This window comes from Poecilia latipinna, unplaced genomic scaffold, assembly GCF_001443285.1.
Source record: "Poecilia latipinna isolate Pla-1442-1.1 unplaced genomic scaffold, P_latipinna-1.0 Scaffold1836, whole genome shotgun sequence".
NCBI classification, from domain to species: Eukaryota; Metazoa; Chordata; class Actinopteri; order Cyprinodontiformes; family Poeciliidae; genus Poecilia; species Poecilia latipinna.
Genome location: NW_015114452.1, coordinates 90,223 through 103,107, shown reverse-complemented (window position 1 = coordinate 103,107; position 12,885 = coordinate 90,223). Strand labels below are relative to the sequence as shown.

Sequence of the window (12,885 nt, the reverse complement as noted above, 5' to 3'; positions counted from 1 at the left end):
CTATGCAAATGAAATTTGATTGATTGATTGATGTTTTGCTGTAAATATTAGCATAGAAGCTACATAACAAAGAAAATGCGTTGGTCGGTGATGCGTTTATGTGAATAATGTGGCATTACATGAAAAATCCTCTGTGTTCAAAATCAGAACTAGACTCTGTGTGACCGATCTCCGTTACGTTTTGCATTTTAATACGTTCTCTTCTTTTTTTTGTTGTTGTTGTCAGGAAACGGAGGAGTTGGCATCTTACTGTTTTCATCCAAAAACGAGGAGGATGACTCGGGACTCGACCAGTCATGCACCAGGCTGGATGACGACAAGGACGCGATTAGCACGGTCGCCAAGACAACAGGACTGTGCTTCCTGGATGATAGTCTGGACTGGACTTCCATCAGAGGTGATTTTTTTTTTTTAAAGTTGCTGTTAAGGTCAGCTAAATACTTTAACTATTCCAACTGAAAGAAAAGTTGTTTTTGTGTCCAGGTGATAAAGACGAGCACCGACTTAACCAACTTGCCCGTCGGAGAAAGTCAAGTCAGCCTGACTATCATGAACAGGTAACGGGTTTAAACCAGTTAGACAAAACTTTAAACAATACTTCTTTTCCTATTTTGTTTTGATTAAAATATATGGGTGAAAAATAGTCAAAAGGTGCTTAAACTCAGATTAACTATACTATTAGAGATCATCGGTCCATTAATCTATCTGGTCCACTTACTGAACCAGATCAATGTGACGGCTCCTGCAGAGGTTTTCCTGTCCTAAGATCCAAAACTTTTTTTTCTTTAGCTCTTTCCTCAAAGTAACCCAAAAATGTCAATTTTAAGGCCTCATATAAATTTAAATGTATTGATCCAAGCACACAAACCTGTAGTATTTCTAACTTCTTTGCTGATGAATGGCTGTGAGTTAACATTCTGGAGCAGAGGTTGCCAGATTGTTCAGCTTTATCTAATCCTGTTTCCACAGCTGTAAATTCAGAGTAGAGTTCTATACATCGAGTGTTTTTATCTAACTTTATCTTCTAAAAAAAACAACATAAATTGAAATTGCCTTACGCTTTTAGGTCATATTTCAAAATAACCTTTTATTTTAGCCATTATAAGATCCTAGAATTAAACTGTAATGTGTTTGTTTCCTCGCCGTTACCTGAGTACGCCTCAGCTTATTGGTTTACCTCGAAATTTATAAAAATGTTGAATTCCTGTTTGATGTCCAGGTCAAGATATCTTGACCCCAACTGAAGCCGTTTTCCTGAAATAAAGCATTACAAGTTGAAAATGTGCAGTGAGATAACTCAAGATCTTTCTCCAGATTTTCATCTAGGAAAAAAAACTTACGTATTCACATTATACAGCTCTGAATAATTAATCCAAAACAAACACGGCTTTTTGTTACTCTCTGTAGATGCTGCAGGTGCAGTTTGACCCCACCCAAAGCAAAGATAGGTGAACTCATCAGTTCATTGTTTGGAAGCTTAAACACTCCCATCAGCAAGCTGCGGCTTTGCAACTGTCCCACCAAGTTCATTGGACATCTGGACCGAAAATGCTTCATGTGGTTCCTGCTTTGAGTTCTTTTCAAACATGAGTGGAGCAGAATCACAGGAACAATCGTTTTCTGTTCACAAAAGCCTATTTCAGCAAACGTTTCAATTCTTAACCTGTAGAAATGATTTGTCTCAGAGCTGGACGTGACGTTGTCCCACACAGCTGTTAGCTTGTACTTAAGAAGTTCGGTGTGAGAGGAGATGTTGTGCGGCCTTAATGTGATGTAACAGCAATGGCAGAAAACCTTAGGGTAGTGATTCAGCTGGTGGTCGAACAAATGCTTTACATTTAAATTTTATTTCTACTCTAGCTCTGTTTAGTGCACCTTAGCCAAACTCTAGTTTGTGTGTCTAGAAAGTCCAGTTCATTTGCAGAGATGTGAATGCACAATTTAAACAATGATGCAGACCAAAAAAAAAGCAAACTCTGGTCCGCCTGAAAACCTAGGTCTCGGTTCGGTTGAAGTCAGCTGTGGCGCGGTTTGAATGCAAATATGGGTGTAGGCAGACAAGAGATCGCTTCAAAAGCAGGAAGCGATCTATAGCGCAGGGCATTGTAAAGCTACAACCAAAACAAACTCGAGAGTCTAAAGCCAGCGGGAGAAATGGCTTGTGGTCAAAACAATGAGGGTGTAATTGTCCACAGCAAGAAAATCAGGAACACTAGATTAGAATTTGCCACAAAGGTTTAGAAATAAGTCTCAAAAAGAAAAAAAAAAGAAAAAAAAGAAACATTTCGGTCAAATATTAAAAGACTGACGAGACAAAGATAGGACCTCACGCAATGCGATTGAGTGTTTTTGCAGAAAGAAATAATCTGCTCTTGGAGAAAAACTCACAAAAAAAAGAATAAAGAGCATTTCTAGAATATACCTTAGACTGTCGTCAGTTCAAATCGAAATCATCCTGAGGTTTTCCGTTTCGCAGGGTGGCTCCTCTCTGGACCTGTCCCCCTCTGACAGCTGTGGCTCTGGGGGGACCTACATGTGGGACGAGGAAGGTCTGGAGCCTCTGGGGGGCGTCACCACTACTGCTTCCATCCACACCAACAGCAACACCACCCACCACATCGGGAGCTTCGACTCGGACATCAACAGCATCGTAAGGAGTCTAGACCTCATCGTTTACTCAGCTGACAGTTATTTGTTCTTGCTGTAACCAGAGGGGGAGATCGGTTTATTACTCCTCACAAACAGCTAAAGGTTTCTAGCAAAATATTAGAGCTGTTCCAGACTCTAGGGGTTGGAACTGTACATATGTGGCAGCATAACTCCACAGTTCAGTCAGGGGAATGCATTTATAAGATTATTGGACTGATATTCCATATTTCCCCTGGAGATTGTTCCTTTGCAGGTGTATTTTCACAAAATCAATCCACTTTTAAGAACCCCCTCCCCCCTCCTGCCAATAAAGGACTTCTCTGCTTCACAGGACCCAGAAACCAGAAGCCAAATATGAAAATTTCATATCAGGCTGATGTTATTGCTTTAGATTTCACATAAGAACCATAATCTATTGAAGGTGCAGCTTGGATGGACCTTTAAGCATCAATAAAATTTGTAGCACTGTTTGAAAAAGTCTAAACAACGTTCTCTGGCGCCCTCTGATGTCCCCTTCTGCTAAGTACAACCCAACCAGATTCAGGTTTTTTTTTCTTATTCTTTTGCAGCATACAAAGCTAAGTTCTTACTGGTATACATTTTTTAAAATGTATTCAAAACACAATATCATTTCTGGAGGACCAGAACCTCTCAAACTTACATCTTTTTCCCTGATCAAATAAGCAGTTTGAGCAGATTAATGTCACAGCTGAGAAAATTAATCAGCTCTGCGTTTCGTCTAATTTCATAATTATTCACCCGACATTGACTCTTTGCTGCTTTTGCGGTTTCTGTGAGATAAGCATTTGGATCCGATAAACGAAGCGCGGAGGTTTCAGATAAGCTGAAGGAGGATCAGCAGGCTTAGGCCCGGGCTCCGACCTTCAGTTCAGTTCAGCCGGTGGACTCAGTGAGTGATGCAGAGAGGCTGTTAATGGGCCTGCTGTCTCAGTGTGTCCTCTGTGTTAATGAGCTGTGGCTCGCTCAGTGCTTGATCCTAACGAGCGCGGGCCGTTAACGATCTGAGGACTTTAACGAGCTCTCGGCTGAAGGCTGAAGTCTTTCTCCTGTTTGAATTTACACCTGTGTTTGTCTGTCGTCACCACCAGGAGTCAGTGTTGCTCTTCGGGGTTGTTCTCTTACCAATTTCTGGTTGAGTATGGGGGAGAAAAAAGCAAAACTGAATCTGAAACAATTTTTGAATTTCGAGACTTTGTTGCTAAGTTCATTTGCAGAAGATAACATTTAGAATTTTGTGAAAAACAGATGGCTTATTAAAACGATTTACATGATTTTTAATCATATGATGTCTTTGACATGCGGATTTTGTCCAACTCTCTTTCTCGTTTTGGGTTATAAGTCACTGATTGAACTTGGATGTATTCACAACTAATTCAAATTCCCAAAAAGTACAACTATACTATCTTTAAACTTGATCAGAAGTTCCCAAACTAACTCCAGTTTAGATGGCACAAAGGCATTAAAGAAGCATAAAAAAATAAGGAAGGGATCAAACTTCACACAATGAGATTTAAAAGAATTGTCTGTATGATAAGAAATTCTGGATTTTTCTAATCATAATTATCCAAATAAATCCTTCTGAAATTCCACACTTTTCTGGAAAACGATGTCGACATCAGAAAGAAAAAAAAAAACAAGAATTTTTCATGGAACCATTAAAAATGTGACGGAGAATACACCCGAGGTGATTTGTTTTTTTAAAAATCATCTTTAATGTCATTTTTAATGTCACAAATATCCGATAGACTGTAGCTGGAATGGACTCAAATAATGTCCAATATCAGTTTTCCTTGTTTTTCTTTTCTAAAACTTGATGTTTGATGCTTTCAGTCTATCCAAACATTTCCCTAAAGATGTACTTTTACACAGGATCTCTTAAACAACCTGGACTCTTGTGATCTGGGTGACGATGACCTCATGCTGGACGTAGATTTCCCAGAGGACTCCTCGCTGCATAGCGGTATGTTTATGTAGAGTCCGATAAAGAAACACGTTTGCTGCTGTCCTCTCTGAGGAAGAGAATCCTCATGAGGATGTGTAAGGACATTTGGTGTCACTTCCTGCTTTGCATCTGCTGAAAATGACCTTGAGAAACTGAACCTTGCAGATGGAGAGGGGCTGTCCAGCATGGCTCAGTGGAGAAGAAGACAGCTCTGTTGGGGAACGCAGGACAACGACATGGAGAGGTGAGAAGACAACTGGTTTATTATCTAAGGCTGTTTATAGTTAAATCAAACCATCTTACGATTTCTAGCATATGATAGAGCTACAGTAGTGGTGCATTCAGGAAAAATGATCCCTTTATGAGTTTTCCTCCCACTGGCAGATGTGTCTCTGTTGCAATTATAGCTCCGAATTGCGAAAGTAAATTTTCTTAATTGAATCGAGTCCAATTTTGGGGGCGGGGGTGGAAAAATGTTTTTCAGTAAAAGGTTTTTGTGCTAGGATGAAGTTGTTTTCCAAATTGATTTCACAAAACAGGAGTGGAAAACCTTTTTTCTTGCATCATACAAGTCATGTGACCAACCACCTGGATGTTGTACTAGTTGTAGGAGGAGGATGGCATTTAATGACTTATCGCATGATAAGGGTTCAACATTTGCAGAATATCAACAGTGTTATTCATTTCTGATTGTAATGAAAATGCAGCTAATTTCACTTTGACTGAAATTGATGGTGGGAGCTGGCCTTGCAGGGGCAGTAGCCCAGGGCTCCAGTTGTTGGGGGCATCAAAAACTTTTTATTTTCTTGTAAGTGAATGAGCGTTTTGAAATAATTTAATTTTGTATAAAACTCATGGTGGTTGTATTATTTTAGGATTTTTATGAGTATAAACAATATTCTAGTAAAACCAGTTCTTTGTACAGAACATTACTATTTATTGTCAAGAGGAAGTATTAAACTTACAATGCATCAGTTCATATCTGCTGACGTAAAGGGCTACCTGTTAACAAACTGTAATTTGCATTAGAAAAATTATTGTTTCTTAGTTTACTGGGCACCAAAACAGGCTCCAGCCCAGGGCGCCACATCTGGCCGTGGGTGGGTGGGAGGATGAGGGAAGGTGTTTTCAGATGAGGCAGAAAAATGGCAGAACTTTCTGGAAGATGTGGAGATTTAACCTCTTTTTTTCTGTGGATGGGGAAAAAATAGGAAAATCTTACAGCGCACAGCTTGATGAGGTGAACTCTGCTCATGTTTAAATATTCTCAGTATGTGAAGGCTGCTTGAGCTTTCAGCACATCGACACCACTGGTTAGACTCGAGGCCAATTTCCACCTTTGGAGCGCTTTCAGAGCCGTATAAACACCACTACAGATATCTAAGGCTTCTGCAGACCTTGACGATGAGTTAAGAAGTCGATGTGGGTGGATTTTTTTTTTTAAACTGAATTCATGCTGGGAATCTTAATTTTTTTGTGTGTTTTTTTTTTTTTTTTTTACTTCTCTAACTCTGAATCTGTCATATGGTCGGTCCACAGTGATATCCAGTGCTACAAACTCTCTCAGGACCCTGAGACAAAGGAGGATAAAATCAGGTAGCGTGCTCTGCCAGTCTTTCTTTCCTCCATCCTCTTAAAATCACAGCTTCCCTTTGCATTTTCTGCCTGCTTCTGTAAACATTGGTTAAAACTCTGCAGGTCGGCCTGTTGCTCTCCAGCTCCTCAGGCTCTGGGTCTGGATGTGGAGGAACTCGCTGAGGACTGCTCTGCAGTCCGGTCACAGCTGGAGTTCCTGCAGAGGTTGCTGCTGCAGGTGAAAGGGAACGCTCTTCCTCACCAACAGTTTGTCTAAACAGACGTGAAACTTAGAAGTCTGCAGCAAACGTCAGATCATCCATTGTTTATTTTCCAAGCATGGTTTAAAAAAACTTTACATTTGGCTGCTGGAGCCTTGATGGCAGGCTCCAGAAGAAATTGAGAGTTTATATATTAAATATGAGTCATCAAAATATTGAATGAATCAAGACATCTATAAGCCTAATCTTGTTTCTAATTTAACCATGTCTTTATGTATTAAATATGTTTATTTCCACTCTTTTTTTCTTTCTTTTTTTTTTTTTCTTCTTTAGGAGGAGGATTTGGACGACGACACTCTGACCACAGACACACTAAGTCCAGAAACAAACGACTTGTCTCACAGTTCAGACTCGCAGGTCAGCAAGTTCAGCCTTGTTAGTCTTCTGTGTTAGCCTACATTTCCCATAATCCCTCGGCTCAACATTCCACCTGTCTGTAGGTGGAGGCGCTCCTTCAGGAGGTGCAGCAGCTCCGGGAGGAACTGAGGAGCCGAGACCGGACCATCGCACAGCTAACCATGCAACTGGTGAGTTTGATGCTGCTGCAGCTTCAGTTTTCTCAGTTTTAGTTAAAAAAAAGGGATTAAAAAAAGCCCGTCACAGCCTTGAGAACTTTAGACATTAATAAATATTAAATATTTTAGTCACTGTCTACTTGTGTACGACTGAAGATTGTGTGCGTGTGCAGACTGTTCCCACGCTGACCACCAGGTGTCGCTGTCAGGAGGCGTCTGGAAGGATGGAGCAGCAAACGCAGACAAGTGTGACAAAGAGCGAGTGTGTGGCCTCGCAGACACCGTGGAGAGAACACACTGTGAGAACACACACTGACACACATGCACACACACATACTTGAACACTTTCATTATGAATTAAATCGAGGCTGATCCACAAACAGAACCTATAATTTAGAAATTTTCTTGCCGTCGGTTGCACCATCTCCGACTCTGATTCATGAATTTCTGATTGTATTTCTTTTTTTTTTTTTTTTTTTTTACAAACTGTGCAGGCAGAAAGCGGCTTTTATTCTCCTCACTCTGAAATCTCACTTCCATTACCTGCGGCTATTTTTACTCCACGTTCTTTTTTGTTCCTCGTTTCACTTATTAGCTTTAAATCCTTTTATTTAAGGGGAAACTTTCTGAGAGGGCTACCTTCTTTTTTTTTTTTTTTCTCCTCGTCCCTCATCTATCCTGTCGTCTTTTCTCCATGTGGAGTATCAGCATCTTCTCCATCTCTCTTTGTCCCCGTCTCCGTCTCAGGTGTTTCCTCCTGTCCCTTTCCTCTCTCCACCCTGGCAGTATCAGCGCTCCAGGCCTATCAGGGGGAGGCCCAAGCCAAGCATCCCCTCCCACCTTGCTAGAAAGAGTGAGTCACAAAACTGTCAAGACTCCTTCACCAGACGTTCACTAATTAGCCTTTACTGTTTTAAAAATGAACAGAAAATTTTGAAAAACTACTCATGAATGCAACAGTTTTGACAGAAATAGCCGAATCTACTTGGAGGAAGTTCTTGCTATCGCTTTCAAACCTTTGAAGCTCCTGTCTGAGCAGGATGCAGTTCAGGTTTGCCTGAACCGATCCATTGATGTTCTAGGATTAATCTGCTCTACCGGCTCCGTCTCTGAATCATCTGTTCGAAACACATTTCCCCCCAAATCAAAGAGATTCTCCTAACTCACCCATTGGGATATTTATCAGCAAGCCTGACTGCAAACTGACCTCAGACATGAGTTTACTGAAATTCAGCTTTCTCAATGCTTTCCATCCAGGTTTCCTTCCAAGCAGCCAGGGCTTCTGTGCCCTCCTGATCAATAGTTCTCCAAGGCTTTTTGAAGGTATTTCAAAGTACGTTTGCACATTTTGTTCCTCAATAACTCGACGCGACTAAACGAGTTGAGGTTACATCCCCAAACAAATGAGCATGTCTTCCAAGTAAAGGAAACCTTGTCAAGACCCAGGAGAGAAGCGTCAACGTTTGGAGTTTTCACCTCTTTGGAAATCCCCTCGTTGCAGCTAAGATCCTTCTTTTTCTCTGTCATCTATGACAATTTGCAGAGATTTGACAAGAGAAGTAGGATTCAGTTTTGACCTCCGTGACATTCGGCTCAAAACAATTTCTCTGAAAATTCGGTTTACACTAAATTGTCCTTGTCAACAAAACCCCGGCTCATTAAGTGCCTGAATGAGAAATAGAAGGCTTAACAAACAAAGAACATACTCTTCTGAAAATGGACAAATCCTAGACTGAGAGTGAATGAAAAATGAAAGTGCAAATAAACTGAAAGACCTTCAGAAATTCTGGGAGGATTGTTGGTCCCGACCTCTTTAACAAAGGAAATCTTCCTTGTGCTTTAAACTGCAATGAAAACTGACTATTTTTAGCTTTTTTTCCCTCTAACCTTTCCTCCTCCTCTCCTCTCTGTGTCTCTTCTCCATGCTTTCGCTCAGGAGTGGAAAATCTTGTGCTTTACTTCAGTGACAAAGCTTGGTACGGTAGCAACTTTCCTTTGTCTTGCAGTCAAACCTTCTCCGTCTCCTCATTTTCAGTTTTCTCCCCTCCATTTTCCCACTGTGATTCCCACAAAGCAAGCTATCTGTGAGGACTGTGTAATCTGAGCTGGTGCTGTAAATCACAACTGGAGAAAGTTAGTCACACTCCGAACTGATGTAGTCGTTGATGGTAAAATACAGATTAACGTTCATTGATAATACTGCCACCTGGAGGCCAGTTGCTGAGCAGCTGAAGATTGTGGAAATTGTAGTTTAACACCAGAGTGTCTGCGCATCCTTTAAAATTCTTAAATTTATGTCTCTAAAATTAAAGCCTTAAATTTATTAAGAAAATGTAAGTTGGCCTTGTTTACGGTTTGTTGTGGTGGGACTATTTAATGTTGCAAGTAAACATCGTCATTGCTTTGCAGATGAGGTTCCCGGTTACTAGCTGGTATTATATCCTTGCTAAAGAGCTAGCTTTCCAGCTTTTCTGACTGCATCATGGGATCCAAGCTGAGTTCACAGGTTTTGCTATGCCTCACTGTAATACACAATTTCTCAGCCATCCAATATATTTATTTTTTTTTTCTGTATTGAATTTCAAAAGGTCTTAAAAGGACTTATAGTTGCTGAAAGCTGCAGATAACACATGGTTGTCTCTCTGCAAATGATTGCTTCACATCAGACAAAACCCTTAAGTCCTCTCAAGCTGCTGTGCAGATTAATTTAAATATTGTGGGCATTTCAGCCGTTTCTCAGAAAGCTCTGAGTTTTTGTTTCAAAGCGTTTCTGAGAAGGCAATCGTGTCAACCCCTTGAGCTGATCGAAGCGTTAACAACATAGGAACTGGCTAAGGCGGTCTTATCCACCTCTGTAAAGTAATATTGCAGCAGTTCGGAAATCCCAAACCTTCTCAAGAAACCCAACTCCGGCACTCGCACACCATCTGTTCTCAGATAACCCAACTTTTATCATTTGAATTTTAATACCACTACTTCTATTTTCTGACTTGAACAAATCCATTGCCCCATTATTCCAAGCTCAGACTTAGGAGTAGGAATGCATATCTTTGGGATCGATCTTGAAGGGTGGTCCTCAAGAGGATGAATTCTTTTCCGATGGAAGTTTAGCAACAATAGAACAAACTTTAGTCTCGTCCATGTCAAGATAAAACAAGTTGTCAGGATGATCCCGTTTCCTGTCCATCCGTCAAAGTCCAAAAGGGCTCCAATCAATGAAATTACACTCCAAGTATGAGAGCGAAGAATTCACACAGTCAGGATAAGTGGTCTCATTACAACAAGACTATGGATCTTTCCACTTTGCCTGTCTAAGGGTGCATTGACCGGCCCTCTGTTCCTGGATTTGAGTATCTCTGCTCTGCAGCTCGTCTTGTCAGCGGTCCCAAGTTAGGCTGAACATGCAAACACTCCAGTGAGTTCCAGGTCTGCTCTCCTGTTGGTTCAAACCGGATCAAACCAACCGGTTTGAACTAAGGTTCAGCTGACATACGAATGTCCTCCCGTTTGGTTCTCTAATGAAAAACAGATGAGTTCATGGTCTACTCTAATGAAGCATTGCAAATTAGTATGAGACGTTCCAGAAGCGTTCCTCTTTCATCCAGACATAACTTGGCAATTCTTAGTGGTGCAGTCACACTTGCTTTTGGAAAGAAGACGCGTTATCCTTCAACTCTTCCAATAACTCTTCCTTTTCTAACTGTCCTGTCATGAACTTCAACGTTTAACATGCTGACTGCATTGTGTCGAGTCTGAGATGGAGTTTCTGAGCTTTTGTCTTTTCTCTGAGCTAAACTGAGATTTAAGTTATTGAACTTCTCACCCTTGTAAGGTAAAAATAAGCACCTTATCCTTCCAACAGGCATTTTATTCACAGTAAAACCCAGCCTGTCTCGGTTGCTCTTTGTCCCGTGTCACTGTTGACCAAAGAAGCCCGTAGCAGTACATGCAGTAATTGCCCAATAATCAGCCTTATTCACTTCATTTGTGAGTGCCCTGTGTTTCTCCTCATCTGCGTGTTAACCATATTTCTGCAGAGCTCCATTACAGTCCTAATAATTTCCAGGGTAATTGAGGAGTTTGACAGCAGCTCGTTGCCTGCAGCTCAGCTCGACAAGCTCATGTTTACCCATTATTGTAACGATTCTAATTGTTGATTTTAGTGATATGATGCGATGTGGCGAGATATTATAGCCCTGATGGGCCCCAGGGGGGCTCATAAGAGGGCAGTTTGGGAGGTTCAGCACTTTATGTTAGTATCTCCTCAGAACACTTAGAGGGTTGGAAAGGGTTGGCAGCAGAAAGAGAAGAAAGAAAATAAGAGAAAATAGGAGAGTGCTCTTCATTTGTCATCACCATTCTCTGTAAGGTATCTCGTCATTTCTGTGAATTTTCTTGTGATTTTGAGTTTACATTCTGTCCTTTTTATTCACTCTGGCTGCTCATGCATGTTTTATGAGGTTGGATTGAAACGTCTCAGTCGGAAATGCGGATACCAACAGGCTGCAGTTCCTTTTCTAGCCACCAGATGTCGGTGTTTACCAGTTAATGTTTAGTTTCTTACCCTGAACTGCTGATATCATCCAGGAGTTTGTTTGTTTTTTCCAGCAAATATGTCTAAACTGTGTTTCTCCAAAATATGTCTTCATAACTACTTTAGACTGAAATTACATAACTGAAAACCACAGTTTTCTCTAATTTTCCACTACAAACTTTTGGAAAGTCTGGAAAGGTTGAAAGGTTGTTTTTTTCCCCCCAAATTATTGACATATATCTGTCTGTCTAAATGCCCATTCCTTAAACAAATTTAAACATCAGAAGTGGATAAAAGGTTAGAAAGCTGGAAATGTAATCAGCTTTGTCTTCGTTTTCCAATTTTTAGATAATAAACAGTTTGAGGATTCACCGACGGCAATCAATCATGAATATATTATAGTGTGAAAGTAAAAATGGATTTCTTAAAGTAAAGTGACTAAAGTAGAGGACACACATCACTAGTTAAGCAAGATATTACGGCTGGACGATATTCCTGAAAACTGTATCGCCACATAAGAATTTCATATCAGTCTATTGATAATTATTGATCAGCTTTTTAACTGACTAAAAGTGTGACCTTTCTTCTTTTAGTCACAATTTTCACTCCATGCTGTTTTTATTATTATTATTATTATTATTAAGCTGTTATGAGGCACAGTGGCAAAACCTGAAACTGCTGCTGCGCATGTTACTCAACAAGTTGTCGTTGGGTAACCACAGAGCGAGAGAGTGAGCTGATGCTCACCGTGAGAGGTTGAGGAGATAAAGACTTTCCTCTGCCTACATTTCCCAGAATGCTGTGAGGCTCTGGATCGGAGTTCGATGAATATTCTATATGTTGAACCTTTTATCAGTCGTACTATCTGTTGCTGTCGATCATGTTTCTATTATTTTATATATTGTTATTGATTTATTGCCCCGCCCCATAAGACATAAAACAAACATTTCCCCCGAAACGATGCACGAACGTACAGAAAATAGGTAAAGTTAGCCTGATAATTCAGTCGCAGCAGGGTACACGCTTTTGTTACTATCATCAGTTAAAGCTGTGCTCAGTTCGGCAAAAACACTTACAGGTGAAAACGGCTTGTTTCTGTTCTGAGCTCTCCGAAAAATGACATCACGCACGAATGTGATCATTTTAAACAGCTTTTTTTTTTTTTTTCAATGATTTTCGTGACAGCTTGACACAAGTCCCCTAGCTCTGAACAACAAGCACTTAAGTCATTTGCTTTTCCACTCAATAACCACAGAGAGGGCTGCCATGAGCTGTGAGAGGAAAAGTAATCAGCAACTACAACAGGAAGCAAGCAAAACCAACAAGTAAATTTAAATAACGTTGTAACGGTGTTGTAATCAAGCCGTA

At 40.5% G+C, this 12,885-nt stretch overlaps 1 protein-coding gene across 3 annotated transcripts in view; it reads left to right on the top strand.

The window, feature by feature from the left end:
• The window catches only part of LOC106934629 (serine-rich coiled-coil domain-containing protein 2-like), a 36,297-nt gene that overhangs the window by 16,858 nt on the left and 6,554 nt on the right, over window positions 1-12,885 (top strand). The window contains exons 4-15 of one of the 3 annotated variants that reach the window (XM_015014649.1): window positions 227-397; window positions 484-557; window positions 2,477-2,650; window positions 4,540-4,630; window positions 4,778-4,856; window positions 6,152-6,208; window positions 6,311-6,425; window positions 6,742-6,825; window positions 6,909-6,995; window positions 7,157-7,282; window positions 7,731-7,836; window positions 8,920-8,959. In XM_015014649.1, coding sequence (XP_014870135.1) covers window positions 227-397; window positions 484-557; window positions 2,477-2,650; window positions 4,540-4,630; window positions 4,778-4,856; window positions 6,152-6,208; window positions 6,311-6,425; window positions 6,742-6,825; window positions 6,909-6,995; window positions 7,157-7,282; window positions 7,731-7,836; window positions 8,920-8,959 — 1,204 coding nt within the window. The remainder of the gene's footprint in view (window positions 1-226; window positions 398-483; window positions 558-2,476; window positions 2,651-4,539; window positions 4,631-4,777; window positions 4,857-6,151; window positions 6,209-6,310; window positions 6,426-6,741; window positions 6,826-6,908; window positions 6,996-7,156; window positions 7,283-7,730; window positions 7,837-8,919; window positions 8,960-12,885) is intronic. The other 2 variants (XM_015014650.1, XM_015014648.1) reach the window with 2 other exon arrangements.